At 55.6% G+C, this 16,148-nt stretch overlaps 6 protein-coding genes across 6 annotated transcripts; 4 read left to right on the top strand and 2 right to left on the bottom strand.

Annotated features, from left to right (window-relative positions):
- Positions 1-1,393: 1,393 nt before the first annotated feature.
- A1O7_03286 (uncharacterized protein) lies at positions 1,394-2,993 on the bottom strand (the record flags this gene model as incomplete). Its single annotated transcript, XM_007757309.1, has 3 exons — positions 1,394-2,286; positions 2,343-2,589; positions 2,664-2,993. The coding sequence occupies 3 exons, from the start codon at positions 2,991-2,993 to the stop codon at positions 1,394-1,396; spliced, it is 1,470 nt and encodes a 489-aa protein (XP_007755499.1).
- Positions 2,994-3,974: 981 nt separating this feature from the next.
- Positions 3,975-5,255, top strand: A1O7_03285 (uncharacterized protein; the record flags this gene model as incomplete). Its single annotated transcript, XM_007757308.1, has 1 exon — positions 3,975-5,255. The coding sequence occupies one exon, from the start codon at positions 3,975-3,977 to the stop codon at positions 5,253-5,255; it is 1,281 nt and encodes a 426-aa protein (XP_007755498.1).
- Positions 5,256-5,280: 25 nt separating this feature from the next.
- A1O7_03284 (uncharacterized protein) lies at positions 5,281-5,805 on the top strand (the record flags this gene model as incomplete). The annotated part of the gene is made up of 1 exon (XM_007757307.1): positions 5,281-5,805. The coding sequence occupies one exon, from the start codon at positions 5,281-5,283 to the stop codon at positions 5,803-5,805; it is 525 nt and encodes a 174-aa protein (XP_007755497.1).
- Positions 5,806-7,964: 2,159 nt separating this feature from the next.
- On the top strand, positions 7,965-9,022 carry A1O7_03283 (uncharacterized protein; the record flags this gene model as incomplete). The annotated part of the gene is made up of 3 exons (XM_007757306.1): positions 7,965-8,469; positions 8,522-8,678; positions 8,764-9,022. The coding sequence occupies 3 exons, from the start codon at positions 7,965-7,967 to the stop codon at positions 9,020-9,022; spliced, it is 921 nt and encodes a 306-aa protein (XP_007755496.1).
- Positions 9,023-11,678: 2,656 nt separating this feature from the next.
- Positions 11,679-12,800, top strand: A1O7_03282 (uncharacterized protein; the record flags this gene model as incomplete). The annotated part of the gene is made up of 1 exon (XM_007757305.1): positions 11,679-12,800. One exon carries the CDS (start codon positions 11,679-11,681, stop codon positions 12,798-12,800), a length of 1,122 nt encoding a protein of 373 aa, XP_007755495.1.
- Positions 12,801-13,198: 398 nt separating this feature from the next.
- On the bottom strand, positions 13,199-15,829 carry A1O7_03281 (uncharacterized protein; the record flags this gene model as incomplete). Its single annotated transcript, XM_007757304.1, has 1 exon — positions 13,199-15,829. One exon carries the CDS (start codon positions 15,827-15,829, stop codon positions 13,199-13,201), a length of 2,631 nt encoding a protein of 876 aa, XP_007755494.1.
- Between the last annotated feature and the right edge of the window lie 319 nt (positions 15,830-16,148).

Below are 16,148 nucleotides of genomic sequence, written 5' to 3'. Positions count from 1 at the left end.
CACGACTTGACGACCTACGCCATACACGATTCTCCCACATCTTACTACTGTCACGCGCTCGAGGCACGTCGGCGAGTGACGAAGTGCATGCTGACGACTTTCCCTGCTTTGGATCGGGCTCCGTCTGGTATGGGGCAGGGCGGGCGAGGGATATAATGAACAGGGGAAATTTCCGCGCAGTTTGCCACCCTGAGTTTATTTTTGTGATTTATGTCGATTTGCAACACAATGATATCACCGCGTCTGCGAAGGGAGGTTGGCTTGGCGATAGAGAGCCCCTCGGAGCAGAAGTGCGCAACTGTGGGATTTTCTGAACGCGAATGCTGTGGAATGAAATGAGGCGAAACTAATGAATAGATAAACGTCGACTGGGCTTGGCCTCTCACCACAAAGACGGACGGGCCATGCTATGCTATGTATGAGAGGATGCTGAAAAGACGTCTGTGTCGGGGACGAGTGAGGCGGGATTTATCAGCGTTGAGAGGGGCGTCGTCCTTCGACCTGCCACGAGACGAAACGAGATGAAGTGACCCCAGCCATGCTTGTCCCGTCTTCCAGCACTTTGACATGATTTTGCCGCAACGATAGAAGTGAGAAGATCAAAGTACATATGTATCAGGCGAAATAGGCGCTCATCTAGAACACAGTAACGGCAGATCTTTTCGGCTTTCTATCTCTCTCCCCGATCCCTCTCCGATCCCTCTCATCGTTGCGCTTTCTACAGAGAATCTCCTGATTGAGAAGCACGTTGAAAGGTAAGGTGTTACCGAGGAGGTCGGCAACCTCTGTCACGTATCCGAGAAATGGATCTCAAGTCCGCCCTGGGTCCGAAATGACCTTGCACGCTCAACGCGTGTCCTGAAAGTCGAAGCAGTTTGTGTCAAGCTGCGATGTTGAGACCGAGGATGTCAACACATCTCATCTCGTCCCCTTACGAGACCAAAGTACTGTACTGCATATACTCCTTTCCCAGTACTATCGGTGCACCTTATGCTCCTGTGTAGCAATGGCGGGATCGGACATTTGCCGTCTAATTAATTACCCTCTGATTGCTGTCAAAGCCTCAATGAATGAATGGGTGGGGATACTGTAACGTACCCAGATCCGCGATCAACACAACGACAACGTGGTTTGTTCAACTCAGGTATAGTCTTGCTTTCTCCATTCCTCCCTAGGAGCCTTGGTGGGTAGCAACGATAAGGGGCAAATCTGTTCAGCCCCTTGCTTCTCCATTTGATAGCCTTGGTGGATAACAGCACGAACAAAAACAAGGCTTGTTCGCCTCCGCCTCTCCCTCCCCAGCCTTACTGGTATCTGGTAGACTGATGGACCACAACGACAAGTGGCACTGAGACCTACAGCTTTGAACTCTGCTGTTTTCCGACCCTCAGATCTACAGCTTTGAAGTCTGCTGCTGCTGCTGCTGCTGCCGCCTTCCGCCCCTAAGATCAGCAATGGCCTGCCAAGCACCGCTCTCCCCACTCCTCACAGCCCCCTCCATATATCCTCGCCACACGGTGCTGAGTTCCGTGCCCACAAAGAAGACATGCCCAAACGGCGCACACAGCGCGTCCCACCCCTGCGCGAGCACGCCGGGAGGCATGTTCGCACACGGACAGCCCCAGCCGGAAAATTCCTCCTCCATCCACGGCGACTCGACCGCTTCAACCACGAACTCGCTGATATCCTCGCCACCCGCGAAGATTTCACCCATCTGTTTGAGGACGGACGCTTTCTTGGCCTCGGCGTCCTGCGATGCCCACTTCCTGCCGAAACTGCCGCCGATGAAACATGTCATGGCGGGCTGCTCGGGGCCGAGACTTGTGTCGCGGAAAACAGAGACGGGGCCGACGAACGACTGTGCGAGGCCGCATAACCGACTCTTGGTCCAGAACGCCTCGCTGAAGTTGACGATATATTTCGTGTAGAACCCGTAGCGTGTACGGTTGACGATTGCGCTCTTCGCGGCCGGTAGGGCCGGGGAGAATTTGATGGTTCTGTACACGGGCGTGGGAACGGAGACGATGACTCTGCGAGCCAGGTACGTCTGCGGCGGCGCTGGCGCTGGGCCTCCAACGGAGATTGAGACCGTTCCTGTCTCTGTCCCGGTCCCGTCTGGTTGTTGATGGATCTCTGCCACAGGGCTGCTCAGCTTGATGGATCTCGGGTTCAACTTCTCGAGTAGACCCTCTGCGAATGATGAGGTCCCTTCGCGGATACGGAGGTACTGGCCGCCTCCTTTGCTGTCGGAGCGCATCGTCATCAGGCCTCCCCCGGCGGCGCAGTCTGTCAGTGTCCCGTCAATGGTGAACACTCCAGCGTGGTGGTGGAGCGGGACTTACATTCTATAAAGTACAAAGCCGATACCTCGGACGGGTCCACGCCGAGCATGGCGTGAGTCCACACCTGAGCAGTGGCCAGCGCCTTATCCGTCACTCTGGCACGCTGCAGGAAAGTCTCGAACGAGATCGAGTCAAGACTGTCCCGGTGAGGGCCCGGCGAGAAGATAGAGGGCGACTGGGTGGTGGAGAGGTTCTCAACCAGGTCTCGGATTGAGATGCATGACTCCGTGTCCTGGTCTGACGGGTACTGTTCGTTCACAAGGTCAGCATCGGGTCTGTACTGCGCGTCACGTCGGCATCAGTACTAGGTGAGCACCAGACCTTCGGCGCTTCGCCGTACGGGAACTTCACCAGGCTTCCATCAAAGTCTTGCACGACGACATCGCCATCCGTGTTTTGGACAAAGGTATGCAGGCCCAATTCTTCCGCGAGCGCCCACATGCGACTCTGGTTTGTGTCGTTGATCCATGCTGCGCCCAACTCGGCTTTCGCCGTTCCGGTGCTCGATCGAGCCGTCAACGTCCTCCCTCCAACACGGTCTCGCGCTTCAAGGACGACGTAGCTTAGACCTGCCTGGTGGACGGTGCATGCAGCCTGGAGGCCCGACAGGCCGGCACCGACGATCACCACATCGTATATCGGCTGGGTCATCGTGTCTTCTTGCGGATCCGCAAACGGAATGCTACCTCTCCTTCATGGGTACTGCCGCTTTTATAGGTATTGTGTACATCTTGAAGCGGGCACTCGGTTGTGCCTTGAGGAGATCGAGGTGGCGCCCATCTCCGCCTGAGTGTCCGTTTTGCAACGACTTCTCCACAGCTTCGCAGACCTTCCTTATCTCACACATTTCACTGTCTTCCTTCTGTCTTTCGGAGCTGGTCGACGATGGCGGTACAATCTTCACGGCGAAGTGCTGTGGGCCTTTGGAAAGGGATGTATACATTCGACTTTGAAAGCAACGGTCAGCAACTGGGACGCGGCACTCGGTTGTTGGGGTGTATCGGCTGGTGGCTTACACCCAACAACACCAGCTCTACCAAGTATGCCGCATATCTCTTCTGTGGCTAGATGCCATCAGACTCGGAGGTTTGCTGGTGAAGATCTCTCCATTTGCTGGAGGCTATAGGCAGGGAATTGGAGGGCGACCGTCTCGACAAGGCCACCCACCAACCGCTGGTGCTGAAGCGACAGCTCAGAATGTCGACCACATGGCGTTTCGAACGCTGGGGGTCCGAATGCTCGTTGAACAATAATACTCGAACGCTATCAATGGAGGAAGAATGGCGCCCCTGTTTATACGGATTTTCAACGGCATCAATGGGGCTCAGTAAGTTATGTCACCTCTGCTTCGGAATTTCTCGCAGCCTTGCTATTCAACATTGTGAGTGAATGTTTTCTGCCACACCCTGCCTGGTGGCATATTCACAACTACAATACCATGACAACAAGGTCAAGTGAAATGCGCACTTATTGAATGGCGCACTTTTCTAAAGCCCTCACTCTCATTTCGTTCGTGACCCAAACCCTTCCCATCTTTCTCGACAGGCAGTCTCTTCTTACTACCCAGACTCATACTCATACTCTTACTTTCACTCTTATTTTCAACCTTTTCACGCTGTCTTCGTCGTGATCATGAAGATCACACGCGTCTCTACCGACTTCTTTCGGTGGGCTCCTCCTTTCCGCTTCGAAGGCGTGGGACGGGCTCTCTGCCAAAAGGTGGTGCGTTACACGCGCGCCTTCACCCACATCACCCGTCTGCAGGAGTCCGTCCCCGTCAGGAGCCTGAACCGTTGTTCGTCTCCGGCGTCGTCCTCTCGCAAGAGGAACCCGTTGAGGCCTGTTAAGAATGGCGGTGTTGTTGCTTCTTCGGCTGCCGCCTGGCGCAAGAACAAGGCAGTGAAGGCGGCGCGGCTTGCCAAGGCATACGAGGCCCTGGATCGCATCTCGCCCATCGGGGTCGATGACCAGGGCTTCGCGGTGCACTTGAGCGACGCCGTGAATCCGGAGTGGTGGGCAGACATTGACTGGGACGCCATTCAGGAGGCCGAAGAGGCGACATACCGCCATTCTGAACGACATATTGAGGATTGCGAAATGACGGACATCGATGCTGTCGAAGAGGAGGGTGAGCCAATGGACTGGTTGCCATCGCCGGCGCCATACTTGGTGGACCAGCACAGCCTGGTCCCACCACCTCATGGCCTCTTCTCTGTGCATGCGCAGCCTGTTCCGGAGATGCCAGTGTGCGACGAGACGATGGTCGATGCGCCAGCTTCCGCTTCCTTCACGACACCCTCTCCTCCTGCTGGAGTCGACACCTTCAAGCAACCTGTGGCCAATGAGCCCTTGGTTGAGGCGATCGCTCCCACTCCTGTCCCGACATACACTCCTCCGCCCACCATCGGCGCCTTCGTGCAGAGGTGTTTCGACGATTGGCACAAGTCTGCTGTGTTCCCACCCACCAGCGACCACGCTTTACCCACAACCACACCACCTACGTCACCTCTTCCATTCTCCTCTTCCACTGGTGCCACCACCCACCAGGAAACGACCATCAATGAGGCAATCCTTGAGACGGCTCCACCCCCAACGGCCAATGACGACCCTGTGGCGACCGTCCCCCAGGAGTACGAGGTCTTCATTGAGGACGCGAAGGCGTTCGACGTTGGTCAGTTAAAGGAGCCAGGACCACATTTAAAGCAGATGATCCACGCCAGCTGGCAGCCTGACTTCAATGGCAACCAACTCAACAGCCTCGCCAATTATCCGTCGCATCCATGGCGCTTCAAGCTTGACGCGACGCCAAACTTCCCCTGCCCGGAACCAGGTCACACTGTCCCTCGACTCGACGCTTCCCGCCAAAAGGAGATGACAGAGCACTACATGACTCTTTGGAAGGAGTACCCTTGAGGTGTGGGAAGCCCTGCTCGGCACCATGTTGCAAGAAGGAGTGACGCCCGACAACTTGCTGCTCAACCACAGCGACAAAGATGCGGTCCTGAACCATCAGCCCTGGGTCATTGATCACTCACGCTTCGACGACATCCAATTCTCTCAACGCCATGGCTTAGCCTTACCTCCTGACTGCAGCAGAGAGTTCAATTCCGCGCCTTACGGTCAAGGAAACATGGTGAAACGCTACTACGACGAGATTCATCTTCTGGCCAGCGAGCCCGTCGAAGTCGCATATGCCTTCCGCACGCTCGTCTCCGTGTGGCTCGGCAGTAGTGCGGCACGCTATGCAACCTTTCGACGTATCATACGGAAGGCAGGCTGGTGCCAGCGTGATGAACACGAGAGGCTACGCAACTTCATCGTCGATGTCTTTCGAGGTCCAGATGCGCCGTTGGTCGGGCTGCGTGATGAGGTCGATTTTTACCTTACAACACGGTATCCTCGATTCTTTGCGGCCACAGTGGAGGAGGAGGGCATTCCGTATGATCTTTTTGATGTTGATTGATCAAACTGAGAGAAGGTCAGAGACCGACGTGTCGTGGAGCATGAAAGGAGTGGCACAGAACCATTCGACTCGCAACAACATCACCTTCATCATCTTCATCTTCGGCGTCTACTCAAGCCCCGGTATGGCTTTGGGTAACGTTGAAAACAGAAAGCCGGCAGACCCGTGGTCGTCTGTTAGATGGCTCAAACGAACCACCCGTGTGAATGTCTTTTCCTTGCTCTTTCTCCAAATCGGCGGCACATGTATCTCCTGCGCTTCACCATCAGCGCATACGAACATCTCCAGCGAAGAAACACGACACAACGCCCAGCATGGCAGGTGAAACAAGGAAGGAACGGTGTGATTGAGATCGCATTTGGGGGTTGCATTGATTCCGAGTCAGCAGCCGTATGGCACAGCTTGAGAAGAGTCAGCGATCATGGATGAATGTGAACATGGTGGGCCTACGAGCTTGGGCAGCAAAAGTTGGAATGCTGGAGCTGAGCTTCTCAGGCTTGATGGGCCGTGTGCGTGTTGACTGAATGCATTTTGCGTAGAGATGGACTGAGCCGAAACTGATGGGTGGCTATACTTCGTCTCAAAACGTCCACTGACTTCCACAAAAACGTTTTTCGATCTCAGGCACAAGCTCCAAGCTGAGAAGTGGGTGTCAACCATTGGGCAGCTTCATCTACTGTGGCGCGCCTCCCCTTCCTTCGCAGCCCTGGGAGAAGCGAAGGCACGTCCCAAGCTGGTCGCTCTCTGAGCTAGACCTCAGTAAGACTTCAGATGTCGCTTCTTTGTGCCTACCACGTTTCCTCACTACTCGATCAAGTTCATTTGACCTTTAAATGGCATGGAGCTCGTGCACACAACAGACTTGAGGCTCAAGATAGGTCCATATCAGCGTGGCACGAGCCGGGTCACCAGAGGGCTAACATGCGTGAAGGCATTTCTGGCACGGCTTTTGCGACCCTGCTGTCATCTCCGAGAGCTGCAAGGCTGAGTCGGAGAAGATTGGTCGAGGCTGCGGGTGCAGAATGCTCCGACACTCCGTATGACGCCCCTAACTAAATCCCTCGGCGCTGCCCTTGCCCCTCCTGCCTGCGCCCCCTCGCCCAAGAGGGCGTTGTTCGGCGGCACCAGCAGCCCAACAGTGCGTCACTCAACCGCGTACCCTGGGCGCTTTAGGCGTTGAGACCTCACTCGCTACCAAACCCTTGTGTTCCCATCACGTCGGGTAAACCCTTGGAAGCCATGCGCAACTTTCTCAACCTCTTTGATACCCCGATAATACCAAGGTGACAAGAATCCTCTATCCTTCTACTGTACCTACCAGGAGCTCGACAGATCATCACGCCACGAGAATGAGTGGCATGGCTTTTTAAATCCAGCGCGGCATGCATTGGCGCCATCCGCCTCTTAGCCCATGATCCGCAATCAACCTTCTCGCTCTATCCGTTACACTTATGCACCTTTTCCAAACCGTCTGGTCGCACTTAGCCTCGGTCCGCATGAAGAATGATTGTGCGGCTGCCCCGATTTAGCCAACAGGGAGCGAGCACAGGAACAGAATCTTCACGGCTCAGCGGACCCGATCCCACACGTCTATGGGCTTGTGCCTGGCATCATTGCCCAGTAGCCCCCCCCCTACTGGTCGCGGAGCTTTATTCACATTCGAGCTCCCTCCTCCAGACTAAGCGTCAATTCTCCTTCGAAGCGGTCCCGCGAGCAGGCCGCCAGCACAACAGCCTAACACGTTACGCGAGGGTACTTCGTCTCATAGCTTGGATGCAATCGAAAGTCCACTGCGCAAGACTCTGAAACTCAAACCAAGATGCCTATCGTTACCGGGCACTGCGGGGTTATACGAGACGAATCTTCACCAATACATACCTAGGTTGGGTAGGTTTGGCAGCAGCTCGATGCGCCCGTGCTAGTGGGAATATCATTCATGACTCGCTGGGCCATGAATCGTGACTGTCGACAGGTGCGGTTGCTTTGCGTTGAAGCGTCTTTTCCGCTCCTCGCATGCCTGGTTCGTCTTTCTCTACTGAGGGATCCGGCATAAAATAGATCGGCCGTCCACCTCCCGCCGCGCTTCCAACGGCCCTTGTGCAACACTACGACTTTGACATGTGGTTATAGGATCTGTCCATCGTTGACGCTACCTCAAAATGGGCAGAGAAGACGTCGAGTTCAAGACCTCGGACCGGGTTACCTTGAGGGGGTGGTTCTACACCAGCAACGACGCGGGTTCCGGCAAGGCACCATGTCTCGTCATGTCTCACGGCTTTTCGGCCCTCAAGGAAATGGACCTTGACGCCTTTGCCGAATACTTCGTGTCGAAACTGCCCATTGGGGTGCTGGTCTACGACAATCGAGGCTTCGGCGACAGTGATACCGCTCCTGGAGAACCGATCCATGAGATCGTCCCGATGGTCCAGTGCAGCGACATCTCCGACGCCATCACGTATGCGGCCTCGAGGCCTGACGTTGACCCGGATAAGATTGCAATCTGGGGTTCGTCATACAGTGGCGGCCACGTGCTATATGTCGGGGCGGTGGATCGAAGAGTCAAGGCCGTGCTCAGTCAGGTCCCCTGTGTCAGTGGATGGGACAACTTCAATCGACTCGTCCGTCCGGACTTTGCCGTGGGCTTCAATGCCACCTTCGCTGCAGGTACGGCCGTCCCATTTTCAGAATCCTAGGCAAGCCGCTGATGAGCTCATAGATAGGGCTGCTCGAGCTGAGGGCAAGGAGCCGGGTTATGTCCCTGTCGTGGATGCCGACCCTCAGAAGCCTTCTGCTCTGCCCACCCCAGACAGCTACGAGTTCTTCTCGTCTTGGGAGAAGAAGTCTAACTGGAAGAACGATGTCACGGTCAAGACGTAAGTCGCCAGCTGATTGCGCACCTCGCGCTTGGCACCTCGTACCTTGATCTGCCTTCTCACTGACTGTTGACCTTGGCTCTAGGATCGAGCTCTTCCGTGCATATGAGCCTCAACAACTCATTGACAAGATCTCGCCAACACCTCTCCTCATGACGGTGGCACGCGGAGATGTGCTCACACCAGCGGACCTCGCTCTCGGTGCGTATGCCCGAGCGAATGAGCCAAAGCAATTGCAAACGTTGCCTTGTGGTCACTTTGAGGCATATTCTGGCCCTTACTTTGAAAGGAACGCGGGCACCCAGGCTGAATTCCTCAAGAAGTGGTTGGTCGAGGGCGGATAGGATAAACAGCCACACGGGAGCTTGAAGGACGAGGCTGTCTGTCTATCTGGCTGTGGGTTGGTTAGTCTGCTCACTTCTTGAACATATGCAATCTTGCCTTGCATTCAGCAATCCTGGTAGACTGTCTTCTCCATCGCTAGATGTAAGCTCTTTGCCTGCGAGAGCTCTCTCGCGTATGCGATGTCCCCTGGCTTTCCCCGCCCCTCCCGCATGCTCGTCATCTATCCGGAGCCGGCAACCGTGGACTACCCGATGTTCTCGAGGTACCAACATGCCATCTAAAGCACAGACCGTATCTGCAAACGCGTGGCCCAGGAAAGAGGAGACGAAGGAGAGCTTTGTGACGCCAAATTCTCTGTCTCACGCTGGTATATGGAGCTTGTCACAGCACGATATAGCATGTCGACCAGTCAAGTGGCTTGTAGCCGCTTACACGAACCTCGCCAGACATGATTCCATAATCGCATTTCGTCTACACTCTTTTAAGTCTTCCAACTTTCTCTTCTCAACCCGTTGACTATCCTCCTCCGTCTACATTTGCGGCCTGAGAAGATTTTCGGTGGCTTCTTGTTCTACTTGCGGCGTTACAACTTCTCATGTCATTATAGACCCTCTCGCCGGTGGCGTAGTATCATCTCCTGCTTATCTGTTCCGCATGAAAAATGTGTCCCGATGACTGCGAAACGGAACACCTGACTGGTTTGCAGCTTGCGAGAACCGTCGAAAATAATCATGATATCAAGACGAGATCCATTCCAGCTGCATCTGCATACGGAGCCATTGACATGGGGACAACGCGTGTTTGATTAACGGTGCGGCTCTCTCTCTGCTCTCGCAACCCGTGCATGCGTTGGGGATGCTTCAAGCACACCATGTGTTCCGACGCCTTGGGTCATTTCCCACCGCGGTGCATATAAGGCAGGCGGTGACATGGAACTGCAAAAGGTTATCGACCAAAAGGGACAGTTCTGGAGCCTCTCTAATCCTCTTTGATATCGCCAACGACCGGGCTCCTTCTTCACTGCAGACTCACTCTGCTTCTTCACCCCACAGGCAGCAGTCCTTTTCTCCAAACACGATCCGCTCAAGGCTGGCATTGCATTATTTGGGAGTGCCGTATACGCAGTCATGGATCTCGTATCCTGACATTGAACGGCTGTGGGAAGAATTGGGAATTCCGCCAAACGAAGGCCAACCCAAGGGGTCGCCACGCTGCACGTTACCCGTCCTTCTCGACCGCACCGAAGCTTTCTCGAAGGAATCCATCATACGACTTCATGATTCAAATGCACTTGGGGGCCCGAGGAAGTCTCTAGACACTAACTACGGCACGTTCACGCCACTTGTTTCGACATTGAACATCGCCAGCGCCTTGGATGCGCTGTTCCTCGACCACGATCGCTACCCACCTTTATTTCCATCTGGTCGGTCCAGGGAGCAAGCTCAACAGATGCAGAGCGTTATTACCCGCCTACTTCCCGCGACTCGGCGGCTCATTCTCCCTTCTGTACCGGACATCCTCGACGCCAGAGGCAAAGAATACTTTATCCGCACGCGCAAACAATGGTTCCACGTGGCGTCTCTTCATGAACTACGGCCACAATCGCAGGACGAGACAGACGAGCTCTGGGTAGAGATCGAAGACAATCTCCAACCCGTCATCCGCACTTTACGGGAGTCTCCGCCGCTGGAGGGACCGGCGTCAGACGATCCTTGGACATGGGAGGACTACCGAGATGATCGAAGCCTTGCGGATAGCAGGAATAAGGCCGGACGGAGGGACGCTTCTGCTTCTGTTCGTGCTCGTGAGGCGGAAGCCGACAGTGGTCGTGTACGCTACCTCTCCAGCGGCTCCGCGCCCACGTATGCAGATTTCATCCTTGTGGCTTTTCTCGCATGGATCGCCCGTGTCGATATGCACGCCTGGGCTAGGTTGACGCAAGACGTTGGAGGTGGAGTACTGGAGGATCTGTGGATGGCATGCGTGCCATATATGAGGCGTCATACCTCCGTGAGGACTTTATCGTGGTTTCAATGACGGCCGAGAATATCCACTAACTAGGAGTGGTTGAGTACATAAAAGTGAGTGAAAATGTGCGATTGATCGCCAGCACTAAGATAAGTACGTACCTACTGTAGGCTGCGGAGCTGGATTGGGCTGAAATGGAGCAGTGGGGGCCGCTCTCTCCGTAGCTCGTACCGTCCCGACCTCCCTCCCTCCCTCTCGCTCTCCTTCCCTTTTATCTCGTGCTACTGCACCTCGCCTTCTCTCTGGTACCTCTCCGCCATGCTTCGGCCGTGATGTGTCTGGCTTGAGCTGCTCTGATGTCGGCTCCCTTGACGAGCATATCCTCCAAGATACATGTCGAAAATGGATATATGACCATGGGTCACCCGAGTGGACGAGTGACCATAACCACAACCGCGAACCTGAGTTGAATTGACCGTCCATATATAACACAATCCGGAGGACGGGGGGTAACGTACATGCATATGCATCGGGACAGACATAGACAGCATTCCCGTTGCACTTGACCTTGCCAGCCGAAGACGGTCTGGACGCCTCGATTGATGATATCGTACCATATCATATCATATCATACCATACGCACACGGAGTACAGCCAACCTACACAGTGCCAGTACCGGGACTAAACATGACATCTCCGTCCACCCCTTCCGCGGGCACTCCTCCCCCACCCCCAGCGCGCCCCCTCCATGGCCGCATCGCCGTCGTCACGGGCTCATCATCCCCCGTTGGCGCCGCCGTCGCCCTGGCCTTAGCCGCGCAGGGGTGCTCGCTCTTCTGCATCGACGTGGCTCCGACGGGGCCGCGGCAGGGCCAAAACCACGGGCAAAGCATCGGCACTAGCAATACCACGCGCGACCGGCAGCCCGGCACGCACGAACGCATCCGCCACATGGGCGGCGAAGCGACGTACCACAAAGCCGACACCACGCGCGCGAGGGACATGGACCTCGCGATCCGGGCCTGCGTGGCGAAGTACCATCGCGTGGATATCTTGGTCACTAACGCGAGTGCGAGTGCGAGTGCGAGTGCGAGTGCGTATGCCGCCTCCACTTCATCGCCGCCCGCGCGCCCTCTTCGGTGCCACGAAACCACAGACGAAGATTTTGATCGCGCACTGGCCGTCCACGCGCGCGCGCCCTTCCTCGCGTGCAAATACGCGGTTCGTCAGATGTTGGATGGGCAGCCGCGGCGGTACGGGAGGGCAAGGGGCTGGATCGTCAATGTGGCGAGTCCGAGTCTCCAGGGGGTTGTAGCCACAGGAAGCGTGGGCGTGGGTACGGGCATGGGGATGAGTCCACACATGGGCTCGCCGGGCTCGTGCGCGGGCCAAGCCGCGGCGGTGATGCTGACCAGGCAGATCGCTCTGGACTACGCGACGGACGCGATCCATTGTAATGCTTTGTGTCCTGGGTTTGTGGATGCTGGATCGGGGACCTCTACGGGTGCTGGAATTGGTTCAGGGACGCCAACGGGGAATGCGCATGCGCATGCGCATGCTCGGAGGAGCCAGACATCATTTCAATCTCAACCTCACGAGGACAGGGCGGCCATGGAGGCCGAGGATACCGACTACACCGACGGGTCGCGGCCCAGCGAGCCCAAGCTGGGCCCTTCTCCGCCGTTTGGCGGGAGGTTGGGGACCGTGGAGGATGTGGCGAGGGCGGCGGTATTTCTATGCGGCGACGACGCCGCGTGGATCACGGGCGTGACTTTGCCGGTCGATGGGGGAGGGTATTTGCTGCGATAGGAGAGAAGGGGAGGGGTCAGAAGTGGTACACATATCCGAAGAAACTTACCACGGGGTGAACGTAAGAGCTGGTGACGTCCTGACTAATGGAGGGCTGGTAGTCAGGGGAAGACGGGCAGAGAAAAGGAGTGTGTAAACATCATGGATTGGGGTTCTGTATACCCCCCTTTTCTATCGACATGAAGGAGCGCTCTGTTTTGCGCCCAATATGCCCGCCAACGCCCAAACGCCAACACAAAAGCGAAACCCAAGCAAGACCCAAGCAAAAAGCACACCTCCCACCCAAGGGGGTATCATGGTCGTCAATCGTCACCTCGTAACCAAGCAACGCAAAACAAAAACGCAACGCAACGCAACGCAGCCCACCGCAAACAAACCACAAACAACCCACCCCACCCTCACACCTCGCTCTTTAAGAGCTCGCCAGCCACCAGCTCTGCAACGATCCTCTTTCGTTGCAGAGGGATCATCTCTGGCCCATATGACATGGGCGTCAAGCCCAGCATGATCTGCCGGGCGCTGGTGATGGCGAAGACGCCACAATCGTCCATGTTGGACTGCATTGGGCTCTCCCCCCGCTCCACAAACGTCCACTCCTCCTCCTTGTACTGGGAGCCCAGCTCCCCAGCCAGCCAGGTCTTCACCGCCGCGATGTAGCGGCGCCCACTCCCGGCCATCGAGTTGTAGTGCGTCGCACTACGCGTCTTGCCCAAGACCACCAACAGCGTCCAATGGGCGCCACTGTTGATGGGGATGAAGACCGCCTCGGTCTCCAAGAGGGCCTTACCGCCAATCTTGGCGCGGGAGGCCCACCGCTTGACACCATCGTGTCCCTTCTCCTCCAGGTTGTTGAAGAAGAATGATGAGAACGCGTGGTAGGAAGGGACTTGTGACGGTCGGTCGTTCTGTCGACCGTGCTTGACCACGAGTGCGAGGTATCCGTTGATCACCTCGTCGTTGAGCCATCTGTCTGTGCCTCGGTTGTTGCTGGAGAGAGGGACGACGCGGGTAAAGTCACTGGCTTTGAAATTGCCGTGACCGTGCTGGAGAGCGAGCTGGATGCGATCTTCCCATTCGGCTGCAAGCTCGGCGATGTTGTAAAGGTGTTTTTCTTTGGCCAGAAGCTCACGCTTGGCTTCGGCTCTCGTCCTTCGAGTGGTTCTCTCAACTGAGTGCGGAGAGGCCTTGGGGGTTGGTTTTTCAGGGGTACGGTATTTATCATCGTCGAGTTTGAGCTGCGCGAGCTTCTTTTCGGGTGCCTGAAGAGCAGAGTCTGTAGTGAATGCGTATGCGTCGCCGTCTTCGTTCTCGTCCCTGAGGTCAATTGCGGGTGAAGGAGTGCTCGTGGTTTCTTCGATGGCTGTGACAGGTGCTTCTTTGTCGTCCTCTGATGAGATCCGCTCCGTTGCTTCTGTGGTGATATTTGGTTCAGGAATATCACCTTGGGTGGCTGGGCCGGAGTGTATATCCGTTATCTCGATGTCATCTTCTGCTGGGGCGACGACACTGTGCTGTTCCTCTTCCTCGCTCTCTTGTACGGCAGACTTATTACCGGTGGATCTTTCACCCGATGACTGTACTTGTCCATCGCCAGTGTTTGATTCGATCGGTTCTTTGGTCTCCTCGCGCTCAGCCAGGTTCTTTGACGCGGGAATTGGTGACCCCCCTCCTGCGGTGATCATCCGAAACACGTCGGCGTCCTGTTCTGGGAAAGGCGGTGGGGTACCTTGGAAGAAGGAAGAAATCTCGCCCTTAACGGGAGATCTTACATCGTCGAGGTGATAATTGCCGGGAGAAATATCGCAAGTCGAAGAGATGAAAGACTGTGCGGACGGTGGTGTTTTGCAAACCTTTGCCGAAATCTTCGAGCTTGGCTTTGGAGTATGGAACTTTCGGTCCTTGAAGCGTGATGGCGACAACAAGGAACTGTTGAGAGGTGTGGGTGGTGCTTCTGCGTCAGCTGCGACTACTGCTGCTTGCACGACAATGATAGGTTTGGTTGTAGGGGTGTTGGGCGAGTCGACGCTCAGACCTGCGGTCTGGAATCTCTTTGCACTGTGGCACGCGTTTCCTTCGATCGCTCTCGACCCTTGGATATCTATGCGTCTCTTTCTCGATGTCGTGACTGATGAGACCACTGTGTTTCCTTCCGAATCGCTTTCGGTGGCAGTAGAAAGGTTATTTTGCAGCTGCGCGCTTGGCGTAACTGACTCTGTGGTTGCGACTGAGGCTGCGGGTGAGGGAGGTGACGAAGGTGCGGTAGGGCCTGGGGCGAACTGCGGAAACGGAGAATGAAGTCGGACGCTTCCTGCTTCAGGAAGGGTCTTCCGGACAACGTGCTCTGGGGTTGGGACAGTCACTGATTTCAATGTTTGTGGTGGAGGGATTTGTGGCATGCCAGGGAACGCATCCTTAAGACGTCTGCGCCGGATGACCTTCTTGGGTGTGACATGTTTGTTCGTTGGTCGCAAGAGGCGAGCAGGTCGAAACTCTGGGACCTCAAATGGAATCTCTTCTGTAGCTACGTCTTCTTGGATTTGCTTCTTTGGAAGAGTAAATCTGACGGTTTCCTGCGGTGGAGGGGTTGAGGGAGGAGTGATCAAGACCGTTTCCTGCTGTTGAGGAGTTCTGGGAGGAGGGGTCTGAATGACGACACGTCGAGCTGGGCGCGCTTGAACGGCTCGATTTCGTGGAGCTTGTTGAGGTGGAGGATCGGCTCTGCGAGCTCGCTGCATGTGTCTGACCTGCCGAACAATAGCATATGTTGGCACTGTGACAACGGTCGCAGTCGCATTGATGGTAGCGCGGATAAGACCTCTGCAGACTCGTTTCGCTGCAGGCAGGACAGGCAGGAGGAACTCTTCGAGACGGGTTCGTCGGCGCACGGGATCGAACAGTCCAGTGGTACGGAATTGAGGGGTCGGAGGTTGCTGGGGCCATCCGCCTGGCATGTAATCGCCTTGATATGGGTTGAAAAGAGGTGGAGGAGTCTGAGGGACCCAGTCCATGAAAGACGAATTGTCAGCCATGGCTGTGGAATTGGCGAGTGAAGCTTGAGCTGTAGGTGATCACAGTAGAAGAAGGAGACAAAGGAGTTTGAACTGGTGAAAGAGTTCAAGCTGAAGCCGAGAAAGAGGAGTAGAAGCAGCAGTTCGAAGGTCTCAAGGAGAAGCATGGAACTGGTATGATGGGGCTCGGTTTGCAGGACGCTGAAAACGCTGTAACAAGAGTCGAAGAAGGAGAACAAAAGAAATCAGTCAAGAAAGTGAAGACGGTGATTGTTCTGTAGTTGTGAAGATGAAGGATGGATTGAATCACAAAAGATGCGCCAGATGATGCAGACGCGAC

The sequence above is a fragment of the Cladophialophora yegresii genome, assembly GCF_000585515.1.
Source record: "Cladophialophora yegresii CBS 114405 chromosome Unknown aczIN-supercont1.2, whole genome shotgun sequence".
Taxonomy (NCBI): Eukaryota; Fungi; Ascomycota; class Eurotiomycetes; order Chaetothyriales; family Herpotrichiellaceae; genus Cladophialophora; species Cladophialophora yegresii.
Note: the sequence above shows the minus strand (reverse complement) of the source record. Positions and strands in the feature narration are given on the sequence as shown.